The sequence below is a fragment of the Arachis ipaensis genome, chromosome B06 (assembly GCF_000816755.2).
Source record: "Arachis ipaensis cultivar K30076 chromosome B06, Araip1.1, whole genome shotgun sequence".
NCBI classification, from domain to species: domain Eukaryota; kingdom Viridiplantae; phylum Streptophyta; class Magnoliopsida; order Fabales; family Fabaceae; genus Arachis; species Arachis ipaensis.
The window spans coordinates 127604582-127619084 of NC_029790.2; the positions used below are offsets into that span (position 1 = coordinate 127604582).

General features: G+C 34.2%; 2 protein-coding genes across 4 annotated transcripts in view; one reads left to right on the forward strand and one right to left on the reverse strand.

Moving 5' to 3' along the window:
* LOC107605212 overlaps positions 1-1884 on the forward strand; it is an 8416-nt gene extending 6532 nt beyond the window's left edge. For all 3 annotated transcript variants that reach the window (XM_016306996.2, XM_016306997.2, XM_021105073.1), the window contains one exon: positions 1399-1884. In XM_016306996.2, coding sequence (XP_016162482.1) covers positions 1399-1495 — 97 coding nt within the window. In that variant the 3' untranslated portion in view covers positions 1496-1884. The remainder of the gene's footprint in view (positions 1-1398) is intronic.
* LOC107605207 (protein FAM135B) lies at positions 3771-14397 on the reverse strand. The gene is made up of 16 exons (XM_016306994.2): positions 14171-14397; positions 13193-13585; positions 13018-13103; positions 12105-12259; positions 9967-10031; positions 9657-9851; positions 9481-9535; positions 8655-8900; positions 8422-8555; positions 7404-7593; positions 7218-7277; positions 6884-7132; positions 5785-6043; positions 5506-5711; positions 4848-4898; positions 3771-4657 (listed from the first exon to the last, which is right to left on the reverse strand). The coding sequence occupies exons 2-16, from the start codon at positions 13294-13296 to the stop codon at positions 4367-4369; spliced, it is 2346 nt and encodes a 781-aa protein (XP_016162480.1). The 5' UTR covers positions 13297-13585; positions 14171-14397; the 3' UTR covers positions 3771-4366.

Genomic DNA, 14503 nt, shown 5'->3' on the forward strand with positions numbered 1-14503 from the left:
CCCCCCCCCTCTCTCTCTCTCACACACACACACACACACACACAGTGGCGGTTTCCATCCCTCCACGGCGACGACAGCACCCAACACCGTTGTGTCAATCATCGTGTTCGTTGCGTCCTGTTCTGTTGTGTCGTGTTCGTTGCCGCCGTGTTCATTGGGTTGTGCGTTCTGCCATCGTGTGTTCCAGTTCTGCGCTGTGCTTGCCGATGGTCTGCCGTCTGTTCCCTATTGTGCTTGCCGCGCCGCCTCTGTTTGAATTCCAATTCGTTGCCGCCGTAGTTCCAGTTCCAATATCTCCCACTATTCTCTTTTCTGTTCTGATTTTGTAATCTTGTGTTATGAATCTGATTTTGACATGTTTATGAGATTGTTATTTTTGGTATTATTAATGTTGGTGGTGGTGGAATTTGGTGATGGCAGTGGTGTGGTGGTGGGGTGGGAGGTGGGGTGGGGTTGAGGGTAAGAAGTAAGGGTTGTGAGAAAGTGTTGGCAGCGGAGGAATTGTGAAGGGTAAATTTGGAATATGAAATTTTGAATGAGGGTATTTGAGGAAAAAAAGTTATTGAAGTTTTAGGTTCGGTTTCCAAAAATTTCAGTTCTCTATTTTCTCATTTTTTGGAGGTACTGAAAGAATTGAAATTGTGTTCTGGGATTAAAATTTTAATTCCAGTTTTTAGCTACTAAACACAATTCTAAGTTTCAGTCCCTCAGTTTCGGTCCCAGTCCCAATATCACAAAACAAACACTACTAGGTAGTGTTTGAAAGAGAGACTGAGACTGAAATAAATCTCAGTATTGTATTTGGGGTAAAGTGGGAGATAAAGACTAATATAAGAATGAAGCTCTAATTTAATTTGTACAAAGGGTAAAGTTGGAATTAATTAAAGGAAATGGAGGTATTTTAGGTATAAAATGTTATTAAAGTTTTAGTCTCCATTCCCAAAAATTTCAATACTCTGTGTTTCTACTTTTTGTAGGTATTGAAATACTAAAATTTTGGAAACAGACTGAAATTTTAGTATCAGTTTCTAGGCCAACAAACATGTATTTAATCTTAGTCTTCCAGTATCTTAAAATAAACGTTACTTAAGGCTGCATTTGGAAGGGAGATTGAGACTGAGAGACATAGACTAAATTAAGTTTCTGTATTGTGTTTAGTATAAAATATACAAGACTGAGTTATGTCTCAGGATTATATTTGGTTTAAGATAAATATGAAGACCGAATGATAGTTTAGAATTTGAAAAATTAAATGAGTGTTTTTGGAAAGAAATATTATTAAAATTTTGGTTTCTATCCCTACAAATTTTGGTCTCTTGTATCCCCAGTGTTTGAAGGAATTGAAATTGTGTTCTGGGATTAAAAATCTCTCTTATTTATTTATTTAATGTTGTGCAGGGTCACAGGATTAGATGGTTCAGAGAAAGAATTAGCAGTTAATGCAGCTGCAGCTTCAATATATTCAACATGCAATTTTTTACTGTCAGAGAGCTAAGTATTTGACAAGTTTGATCTGTTTACCTTATTTTATTAATTATTCAGAATTAGTAGCGAGGTTCTTGTAATTGCCATGAGCATGCGAAAATACTAAAGATTAGGTTCCCAAATGAGGGAACCATGATACCTGTCATCACTGTAACACTAGCTGTTTTTACCTTCTAAAATCTTTACTTGTACCAATAATTGTTAGAATTAGAATTCTATAGCAGTTAGATGTTCTTCATTTCTGTATTTTAGTTACAGAAAACAATGATCAGCATCTATTTTAACATCAGTTGGAAGCAAGCTAGGATCAGTGCTTTCTCTTTTTTTTTTTCTTTGGTCTTGAGTGCTTTCTCGCTTGTTCAATTTAAATAAAGTTTCGCATTCGAATCTTGTGAATGTGAAGAGTGGGCTTAAAAATGACTTACGATAGTTTATTTCATTCTTTAATAGTGAGCTGGTTAACTTGAATCTAATTAGTTGAGTTAAATGGATTTGAATTTTGGTACTTTGGACGTTGGACTCTATAAATGTAAAGATTCATTTTAGCAAATTATTCGAAACAATAATATATTGACCATTCTCTTAAAAGGTATGTATTTTAATAGAGATGTCAAAAATATCTTAGGAAGATATTTGTTTCGTTACACTTTAAAAGCATCACTTATGGGAGAAAATAGCAGTTTAAAGGAAATAACGTTTTTATAATATACTAAAATCAAATTTCACAATCTATCATCTAATAATCAAAGGAAATCATCTAATAGTCAAAAGAAAACATCTCTACATAGATAATTATAAAGTTTTCATTGAAATATCTATCTCTTTTAAAATACAATATTATGAAATTTAATAAATTTTCACAATGAAAAAACAAATTTTCTTATTGGTAAAGATCAAAATGTGATGAAATCAATATAGAAATTAGGGGAATTAAAGTAGGCAATTTGTGTGTGTGTGTGTGAGTTTTTTCCATATTACAAGTTTATAACAATTCAGCCACACTACTTTCATACACACAATACTAGAAGAGTTCACATCCACAACTCAACTTCTCAAATTTGAGTGTGGTCATTTCAAAGGCACAAGATGTGCCATTAGACATTAGTACAAGCCTCCAACGATGGCAATATGTTGGATGAGTGCAAGTGAGAGACAAACACAATAGAAACAGAGATACCACAAATTTATAACTGATAAAAGTTTGAGTAAATGTCCTTTTTAATTCCAGACTATTTGTTTAAAGGATAAAACAGTCTTCCACAATTCAAAAATCTTTAACAGGTCTCCAACTATTTAAGTAATTAGTCTAAGCGGCTCGTATAATCTGCTGATGTATCAATGACAGATTAGACTAATAATAAAGACTGCTTAGACCAGTTACTTAAATAGTTGAAAAATAGATAAGAATATTCAAATTATAGAGTGTTATTTTGTCATTCGAATAAATGGTCCAAAAAGAGTATTTGTTCAAAATTCTTTGCCCAATCTATTTGACAAACAAAAAACCATTAGTTTTATTGTTTCACCCTTTGCTTCTCTCCGATCACTCCATATTTGGCATGTTTTCCTCATTCCCTTCTTTTTTCGTTAAACTATTTTTTGTCAACATCCACCACAAACGTTATATCTTTTTTTTTTTTGGTTGTCCACAGTATCATCCAACTCCGACAGAACAAGAACTAATTCGTCGCGAATCTGAGATCTATTTAAAGATCTGTTGCTGGCCAATGGGTTGTTGCATACACAAGGCAGAATCCAAACCCCCGACACTTGTTTAAGCGGACGAGTGAGCTGACCACTCAACCAACTCAACTTAGTTCACAAACGTAATATCTTTATTCTATAGTCTTTACCACCTCCTGGGTTTACGTTGTATCCCTTTAAAAGGAAAAATCAGAATTCAGGGGATAGGGGAGTTTGTGACTGATGAACTAACCTAAAGAGAAACATTAGAAGAGAAAAACAGAATTAAAAGAATTAAAGCAGAAAAGATAACTAAAATATGTATATCAGAACAGTTTGGACTTCCATTTCCTGTTCTAGATTTCCTATTGGGACATAATGAGACTATATTTAGGCGGGCACAATTAAAAGCTCTCGTCTCCATCCACAGCAAGGAGGTACAATTGCCTTATCTGTTATTAAAAGTTAAGCGGAGATAAAGTGTAAAATCTTTACACCTCATAGAAGACAAATGTCATTAGCCATTTTATAATCTTAGTTTAAATATATATGATACTTGGTTTCATTTTATAACAATTTGCCATATTTCAGAAACACTGCAATTAGCATGTACATGACTATCAACGTAATTATACGATTCTCTGTTTAGTTAGTTAATGGAAAGTTTTAAGGTATATACAAAGAAAGTTGAAATTAATCCTAACATTTAGACCAATCTAAAATAGAAAAAGCCACGCAGGACTGTCGCAAGGAGAACCCCATATATAATGGCTTATAAGAAAAAAATTACTAACGGTGATCTAATTACCTAGAATAATTACATCACATATTTCAACCATTTCCAAGGATATACATGTGAACGAAACAAAAGTTTCACGGTGAAAACTCAGGTGCAGTTGATTTCACGTGAAATTAATAGTTGAAAGCCGTTAGATGATTTGACTGATTTGACTAAATTTTCATCTAACGGCTCTCAACTATCAACTTCACGTGAAGTCAACTGCACTTGAGTTTCCACCAAGTTTCACAGCCTACTAAACATAAACGTGTAGATGCTTTGGCCAACACAGCAAGATTTTCTCCATTATTTGAATACCACGTGGCACGTGCTGAAATCTGAGCACCATTGTTGTTTGTAGCTGATAAATGAAGTAGAACACCTTATGTCTCAGGATAGCAGTGCAAATCAAAGGAAATCCTATCGAAATAGCTCAGGAAAAGACCACATCAAGAACTTGGAAAAGATGTCAGACTCCAGGAATTCGATATGTGCAGCACGCCCAATGAAAGAGTTTAAATTCTTGCCATAGGCAGTGGTATCAAAATTGACATCACAGCGCATAAATATTCTTCGTTCGGAGGGATTGGCGTAGATCTGTTCCAAACAACTATTCAGCATTTCCATGAACACAATCCCCTTCCTTGAAGTGTCATGTGAGGCAGCCAGGCACGTCTCAATTCTGGCAGAATGGTATGGCACGTACCCGTCCTGGAAATAGCATTACCAGTTAACAGCAAACTGACTTAATCCTGAAGTAAAAGCAAACTACCATGCATACTCTTAAAATTATTATGTGCCTCTATCCAGACAACCTAAGTTTTTCAGGAAAAAAATGATTCATTACAACACATATTTTCTTTCTACGAATGGATTCAAGAGTCAGGAGAGAAGGGACTACCTGTGGGGAAGATATCAAGATAATATTTTTAAAATGATCCAATGTCTTCTGCTGAAAGAAAGAAAAAATAGAAAGTGAACTCCATTAGAACCTCGTCAAAGCAGTTAACTCACCTATGACAGGAAAATGCTTAGGACCATTAAATCAACACTTGTTCTTTAATATGCAACTAACCATGTATACATTTAAGCACCATAAAAAACAGTATACATTAATTCATTATTTATTTGAACCAAAAATAGCTCATCTGCATGAACATAAATTAAGAAACATATTTCAAAAGATAAGGCTTGTTCACTGCAATTGAAAGTTGTGGGGTCATAGTTATTGTTATGTGAAAAGTAATAGTTATTGAAATGGAAAAGCAAAAAAAGGCATACTACTAACCTAGCCGTTTTGCAAACATTTTGTAGGATAAATTGTCAAGAGATTACTAGCAGTTTGGAAGAATTCATTATGTAAATTGTTGATACCATATTATAAAAATCAAATCAACATTATTTAATGTTTTCAAATTCAAGGAAACCTTACTTGAGCAAACAGTTGATGGTCAAGCATAGTAAATGCTCATGGTATAAGAGTGTAAGGTATTCAAGAGTAACAAATTATAGCTTATGCCAGTCACTTAATCACATACTTCAAAGAAAACTTCCCGTACCTTACACAGCTGATAGATGAATGTATTTTGGATATCTGGATCATCTGTGAAGGTGAGCTGATGAATGCACTGTGTGCCTCTTAGTTTCTTCAAGACCCATAATCCAGAATTAAACAAGGAGTTTGAACTATAAAGATACCCCAAATGAGGACCCGACAGTGAAACATAAGTATATAGATATCTTAAAAATGGCTCCATGATGCTCTCTGTAACCATAGGATAAAATTTAGTGCCAACTGTCAACGTATGAACATTGGAACATTTGAAATTATGAATTACCTGCAATCGCTGTTCTGATAATGAGGTTACCAATAGAATGTCCGACAAAACTTAGCTTAATATCTCCCAAACTCCCATATCTTGATGCTTTGTCCATTTTCTTTTTAACAAAAGAAATAACCTCCTGAGCTAGCCTTTGTCCCATTTCCCTAAAGTCTCCACTTGTTTTATCTTCATTAGTCTCTGACATAAGAAATTCTATTTTGGGATCAATCAAAAGCCATTGATTTCGAATGAGTCTTAGATCCAAATGATGCCCCTACAACATTTTATGTTATGAAGGGTAAGCATTTCACCAAAAGCATAGATAAAAAATATATATGTAGCCAAATAAATGATGCTTTGCAATCAGTTGAAATGAAAATGCTTCAATTGGATTTTGATGTCTATAATATGTTATATTACATGTATTTTCGCTTATTCTTGTTCCTTCCGAAATAAACAGAAACAAAAACAGTCTTATCACCCAGTAGGTAAAATTGGCTACATGGATCAAATAATACCAATGTGCCCTATTTGGGATCATGTCAGTAAAACTCAACCTATTTATGATTAAATTCTTTTTAATAATTTCTTTCAAAGTTTTATTAAGTCTCCCTATATCCCTACCCATCGAGCTATATCCCTCGTGTCTTTGTTCCTTATACTTTCCATTCTGGTGTGACAATTCATCCATGAAAACATCTACATGTCTACCATACTAAGCTCGTGTTCTTGTTGACTCTTTACCAGCCAACACTGTCTCATACAACATAGCTGATCTATAAATCATGTGTTCTAAGCTTTAAAGATATTGTTTTATAGCATATAAATCCCGAAGTACTATCTCTACAACTTGTCTCCACAAATCTAAATTCTCATTTATATCTTCCAAAAGAAAAAAGAAAAGGCGGAAAAACTGATTGAACATGAGCATATTAGTCAATCCTAGGTCATGGCATGAAGTGTCTGACTCTAAAATCAGCATAGGGGATCAAGAAGAATTCGCTAGAATGAATTAGAAGGAGATTTTGGTAGCTGAGATAGCACATCAATACTTGTCTTACAAACATAAAAGAAGGGTATATTTTGCAACAATTTCAACTAGAACAAGACTTGCCTGAAAACCATGCACAAAGACCACAATCTTCAACACCTGTGCATTACTTAGGGGTGTAGATTTCGTGTCTGTAGAGTCAGAACTGTGCGCTGTTTGAAAGCTATCGGAACTTAGGTATTCAACATTACTCAAGTATGAATTTTCACTCAAAGTCCGACGTGGTGCATTCATCACACGTTCAACAATGACGATTGGTATACGTAAAGGATCCCCGAATATATGCATGTCTTGAATTGATCGACTGTTTATCTACAAAAATGTGATCCATTATTAGGCCATATATAAATAAATGTAAAATATGAGCTAGTGATCACATATAAAAGTTGATAAATACCTTCATTTGTGCAATGCTTCTTCGATGAAGTTCAGCACGTGTAGCTGCAATCTGATGAGGCTGTATACAATTGGTGATAGAAAAAAAAAAAGAAAAAAGAGAAGAGAAAATAGGTTTTAGACTTCTGCTAAAAAAAAAAATTCTTAGTCAAAGCCTTATGTCAAGCATATGAAGGAAAGAGCTTACCTCTTCAGATACCTTCAACAAACTAGGAACTCTTCTATGTCCACCATGATGTGCCGACTCGTCGCTCTCACTTTTTGTATGATGATGAGGCATTTCTACCTTAGAGTACACCATCCATATTGACCATTCAGCTTTCCGATCCTTAGCCCATGTATCACGCAAAAATTCTAGTATCTTTGTTTTGTTATTCCTATTAAGATGTAAATATTAGCAGGTAAAACAGGTTGAGGTGATCTTACATAGGACATGCCCATGTGGGGTCACGAAAGAGACCACGTATAATGTTTTCTCAAATTGCAGGTTATATGCACTAAATATGGAAATATATTCTGAAAGTCCAAGGAAAAGAAGGCTTAATGAGGAGAACAGTAGGTGACAAAATTGCTTATCAGACCCAAGAAAACTTACAAAATAAACACTTTGCAAATCAAATTACATCTGCTTGCTGGAGGAAACACACATACAAAGAGAATTTTAAGTACAAAAAGGATAAGGCTCCTCATGAGAGAGAGAGAGAGAGAGAGGTGGGGGGGGGGGGAGCTAAATCTTAAGATAAAATGTGCAACAGTGCTTACCAATTACATCGAATGTCAAATAACAACACCCCCAAGAAATCAACCAAGAGCAGAGCACAAAAGGAAAACCAAAAATGTAAAAAATAATTCTAGCAGGTTAAAAAGGAAAGTGTTAGAACAGATGATCACAAATAAAGCAATTATGTTACAGCAATGAATGCATTGTGCCAAGGGCCTTAAGATTTCACTGATCTGAGGAAAAGTAGAGCCTGCACAACTCTCCAAGACTCTGGTTACTAACAAATGTCACCGACCCATAATTTAATCTCTTCTATTTCTTTATAAAGATTAACTCCCCTAACAGCAGGAAAACTGTTATTATGCTGCTGTAAAATGTTGCAACTACATAGCAAAAATAGCTACAATATTGAATCTGATTCAGACCCGAAACTTAGATACCTATTCTTTCCTGTTAAGTTCTAATGATGTGATGAAAAGCAAACCTGTGGAACTGCAGAAATACGCTCCATAAGTGTGTCAATTGATCTCCCAATATGTGAAAACAGTCCAACAGCTGATCAATTGCCAATAAATCAAAGTTCTCAACATTTAGAAAATCTGGATCACTATTTCTTTCCTGTACAGGAATACAAAGTACAATTAATAAAAAAAAGAAATAGTAAAATTGATATAAATGGAAAGTCAATAGTCTATAGCATGAAACAAAAGTAAGGACCTCAAGATCAATTTGTGGCTTGCCTTGTCCTGAAGGTTCAACATCTGTTGGGAACTGATTTGATTCCAGAACAGAATTTAATAAATTTGTCCTGCTCTTTTTAGATACAAATTCTGTAATATCAATAGGTTGATCAACTACTTCGTTAAGCTTCTGTAGTTCTTCAAGCAATATATCACGAGCTGCGAAGAATGCTTTAACAAACGTGACATTTTTCAAATCGAGAGAAGCAAATTCACCCAATTCCTGGTCAAATAAAGTGTTCTGTTAATGAATGATAAGAGTATCAAAAGAACTAAATCAATTGGAAGAAATATATAACATTCCTAGTTTTTATAATACAAAAACCAAACATTTAACACCACTTTTCTAAATGATTTAGAAAAATACCTCATATAATCTTTATCATATCTTTAAATAGAGTAGATTATACTAGAATATGAAAGTGAATCTTAGACGATATATTATGATTAATTTCTATATATTTCATGATTTTTTTCTTTTATTTTATTATGATAGAAAAATGACCTCATTTCTATTTATTAGGATTTATTAGGATAGATATGTATGTGACTTGTAGTTTTATTTTATATAATAATTAGATGTCTATATATTGTAAAATATTATGAACTTGCTACCTTTTTGTCTGTATATATTAAAGAAAACAGCATTAGCACAAATAATACGCAGGGACACTATGTAAGATATCAGTTATTTTAGAAGCCTAGGGTATAAATCAAGCAAAGAAAACAAACATGAAGACATGCAAAGAAAGATTTTTGCATAAAAAATTTTGTAGATAGCCACACAATGAATTAGAGCATACTTGGTCCAATGTGTCATCGTTTTTATCAGCAACAAGTTCAACATTGCCAGAATTGCTGAAATGGAGCAACTCAACAGGTTACACTATAAAATCAAACATGCAATGGGGAAAAATGCTATCAATTTTAATACATATCTAGTATAATCATACTAAAATAATCAAGAAACATGACAAACCTGGGTACCTTCGATGCCCTCTGGGACGAGGTAGCTTTCAGTAAACTAACATGTACACTGACATCAACAAGCACCGCATGTAGCATATCAAAATGGACCGGACAATAAGAATGCAATCCTAAAAGAGCTTTAGGAGGAATGCGGAATTCGTGGACAGCAGCAGGGTAAGCATCTAGAGAAGATTGCAAGTCAGCACTGTGCAGGATACACTCCAGTCAGTATGCTGATTTTACTAGAATGAGATCAACTTTAAATAAACAAGCATGTGTTTTTGGCTCTTTAAAATAAATATGCAACTTTTATCACTCACCCATTTTCAAATGTGGGAGCATACACAAGCTCAAATTTTAGAATTACAGCAGTTGTTGGTAAGCCCTGCAATTGAGAGCCACATAACACAATATAGTGAAACAAGAATACTGAACACGAGAAATAAATGATGAAAGATATAATTGATGAGTAATAGGTTGCTTAGAATCTTAGAAAGGGTTGAGTAGTTTTATTTTGGTCATTCTATAGCTTGTCTTAGAGATTAAAGCAAAATCCTCCTGACATATTTGATTGGTTTTTACATATAAAACTGTATATGAGCAGATGAAAGTGTCAACATGACAAGAAAAACCTTACAAATATTACAGATAAAAATAAGATAAAAGTAAAACAAGTTCCTATAAAGCATTTATTTACTTGAATATTATTATTTTTTCAATAAAAAAGAATTTTATTAAGATAGGGTAGAGAAGATACAAAAAGGCAGAGGAAAAGACATCCTCCCAAATAGAATAATATAAAGCAAATCAAAACATAAGTGAAACGCAGGTTTCCAATCTCTAAACGTGTCTAAGAGGGAAGTCCTCTAAAGATATCATGTCCTTTGCACCATATAGATGCCTGACGCCTAATTCTATCCCATACAGCAACATTTCCCAAAAATCTATCATTAAAAGTGAGCAAACTGCATTCGAGCCAAATACTCCGAATAGTGGCATATGTTGTACATTACCACAAAGATTTTGCCTCTTTTATATCCCAAAACCCTCAAACCAGGCCAATAGAAGCCGATCTTGCGATATGGGGCACACCAAAGATTCGCCAACAACACCAAACAAAGAACTCCATGAAGGTGCCGGAGCACCTCATCTTGTCATTTTCGTTCTTAATCAGCCATATGGCAGTGCAAAAACAAATGTGAGGTTGTTTTTGAGCTTACCCCACACATAACACACTCACATCAGGGGAAATGGCCTTATGTGGCCTTCTAACCTGCAAATTGCCATTTGTGTTAATTCTGTTGAGCACAGCTCTTCAAATTAATGATTTAACTTTAGAGGGAGCTTTGGATTTCCATATTGGTTTACCGAGGAGGAAAGGGGTTGTGATTGAGGGATTTACTCTGATATGATGTTTTTAGAATTTAATAAACTCAATTCAATACTGGTTATATTGAATGTTGATCTCAAAAATACTTTTGCAATAACTATAAAACCAATAGAGTCTCCAATCAGTAGCTTAAACTTCTAAGAGAGTAGGTCCTTGGCATAATATGAAATCCCCCATGTCCACATAGTCAATAGTTACAACCTTGCTGTTCCCCCTATTATAGCATAAGTCTATTTTCATGGTTCAAATTGTAACACCTTCACTAACAGAATACTACGCTTAAGTAGATATAAAGGTGCAGTATTCTGTTAGTGAAGGTGCTACACAAATCAAGCACAAAAAGGGCTTGCATGATGGGGCTTATATGATACATAAATCAATCATGACTTATGAGCATCATGCAACAACTTAATCATTTAAGAGAGTCAATACTTGACATGACAATTTTTAGAGCAGACAAAAGAAATAGGATATAATCGTGTGGGGAAAAACATAATGATGTCAATTCTTTAATGTGTGATTCTGCCGATCCATCGCTTGTGCCTAGATTGGCTTGACATGCTTGTGTTAGTACACAGTGGATTAGAAGATATTTTGATTCATAAATGAGATCACAAAGTGTCATTTTAAAGTTTTAGCAATCATGATACTGTTTAATTAATCAGCATAACCTGATACTAGAAAAAACTTTCTAGTACATATCTTACATTCCTACACAGTATTTACCCTTGGCACATCAATGGTTTTATATCATAATAATTCACTCTCACATGGAAGAGCCTTTGCAGTTACAAAAATTGGTTGGTCCACATAAACCTGTTAGAAAGCTTGATCAGCAACAACAAATGGTTGTAGTCTGATAGACCACAAGACATAGTTGTTAAAAAGAATAAAAATAAATAAATAAATAACTTGTATAGCAAACGATTTTGGATAGACGTGAAATTTTCTAGAGATGATCTACAACATATAAGCTTCTAATCCAACGGTTAGAATTTTAAAAATTACACAAACAAAAAGTTATTAAAATGTTGTAACATTTACTTAAATTGAGAGAGTGATCATTACCTCAAATCCAATAAGTGGTAAGTTGAATGAGATCATCATACATAAATAAATATCCTGCCTAGCATATTTTATGCGAAAGGGTTGAGTTGAAAAACTGTAGTCTGTATCGTCAATCCTCCAAATACCATATACACTACCAAGACCCAGCTCGGGAGCTGCCAGAAAATAAAGGGAAAAAAAAAAAAAAAACTTATTAGTAATCATCAAAACAAAACTGAAATAGCTCTCTAAAAGCTTTCATACGAAGAACAGTGTAACTTTACAAAATCTAATTTGAAATACAAAATGTCTACAGAATAATAAATCAAGGAACCACAGTCAAATGCATAACCAAGAAAAATCCTTGAAATATTCAATCTATATCTACAACTTACTTTACAAATACCAATTCAATAACCTCCAAGGGAGTCAAATGTTGGTTACCAATAGGCATATATATGTTATTAAAATAGGACTAGACAGGGTTGGCCCTCTTAAGGCAAGTCTTGTTGCTAAATCATATACTCATATTCATGGTCTTAATTATGGCACATTTTCCTCTGGCCAAAATTGCTTCCCTACAGCTCTTTTTTCAATTGCAGCTATTGCAGCAATACATTTTCCCCTATAACCAAAAGTACTTCACTATGGCTATCTCTTCCGCTGCAGCTATTGCAGTTATATCAATAATCAATTGCACATGAAATGCATTTCTTCACAAAGATCTAGAGGGAGAAACTTTTATAGTTCAATCTCCTCATTGTGTTGCTTAAGGGAAAAATGAAAAATCAATAGGGAAGATGATTGAATCATTAAAAAGCTCATCTGCAGTAGATTTCTCATATCTGTAAGGAACTGGTATCTAGAGTAGGAGAAAGACAATAGAATAATGAACAAGCAACATTAATAATAGAGCACAATATTGACCAATTACCTTCATATTGAACCACCCTAACTGGAATTCCAAAAGATGTATTTTCATTATCCTCCCATCTCATAGTAATCTTGATCTGATACCATCTACATAAAAATAAAGTACCGATATCAGTTAACCAAGTAAGAACTCATAACGGAACTTAGAAAGACAAAAAGTAGAAGTTGATGCATACCCCTGCTGGAAAAGGTCGAGGTTGTGAAACCTATGAATGTAGATGCCAATCTCTTGTACAGCTTTCAACATACCTCCTGGCCTGACTTTGACAGAGTTTGCCATTACATTAGACAGCCCTTCTGTTAGCCAGGATCTTCTATTTATAAACCAAAACAGAAGCCTACTTATTTCCTGTAGCCTGCATGCTGCATGTGCTTATATATCTATGACAATACCCAGTAACACACACGTACGTAATCTTTCTTTTGTTTCACATCTAGCATCAAATTCAATTGGCGATTCAGATCTCATGTGCTGCTGATTCTTAGCCAAATTGACCAGCGGTTAAAATGAAAAACTGGATTGAATTTCACAAGATTAGCTCTCAGTAACCTCCTCAATCAACTAAAAGCTGCACATATAGATAAATAACAGAACACAATCACAATGAGCATATAAACAAAAATTAATTATCAAAGGGCTTTCCAAAGAGCCAGCTTTGATCAGAAGCAACTTTAGTATGGGCGCACATACAATGATATAAAGTATTTAGTAGTTTTAAGAATAATAGTAACAATAAAACAAAATACTTGTATACCACAGCATTTACTTCTTAGTTGGTAACCAATTTTTCTTTTTCTTTTTTTTTTTCTCTTCCTTAAATGATATCATGTCATGGCATACACAGTCCCCTTACAGTCAAATTTCTACACTGATAAGTGTTTGCAAAATCTCACAATTTCTAAAACATGGAACCATCTTTTCGCTAAATTCCGTTTTCCTCTGCCTATATACCTATTAACAAGCTATCCAAAATTAAGAACAGCAACAATTAACATTACGATGACTAATTGCACGTAATTAACCATTAATCCCCATAATAATTAAGATAACAAACGAAGTTAACAAAACAAAGTTCCGGTATCAAAGCATCGGTAGAGAGAAAGAAGTTGGAGGGAAAGGCAATTAACAAAAACAAGGGGGAAGAAAATAATACCAAAGGATGAGAGTGAACGAAGCGAGGAACACGAAAACGGTGATCCCAGATTGGGAAATGGGAATGCGTTGGTAGTGTTTCGTAGGGTTTGGTGAGAGGAGAGAAGAGAAGAAGGAGAAAGTGAAGAAAAACTGCCCAAAGGGAAGAGGTAACTGGTAACAGAAAATTGGAAGGCGGAAGCACACCGGTGATCAATGTAATTCGGTAATATTTGATACTCTGAACGACATGCGTTTCGTTTCGTTCATATGCCATGTTCCAACAGTTATTTTATGTGATCCATTTCTTAAGAAATGTTTAAATATTTTATTTTAATAAAATATAATTTTGATT

Excerpts from the sequence above, each read along its gene's own strand:
- LOC107605207 (XM_016306994.2), bottom strand. The coding sequence starts at position 13,296 with ATGGCAAACTCTGTCAAAGTCAGGCCAGGAGGTATGTTGAAAGCTGTA. Across the intron at positions 9,536-9,656 it reads AGGGCATCGAAGGTACCCAG|CAATTCTGGCAATGTTGAAC; the intron begins GTTTGTCATGTT and ends GCTCCATTTCAG. Across the intron at positions 7,133-7,217 it reads GAAGCATTGCACAAATGAAG|ATAAACAGTCGATCAATTCA; the intron begins GTATTTATCAAC and ends ACATTTTTGTAG.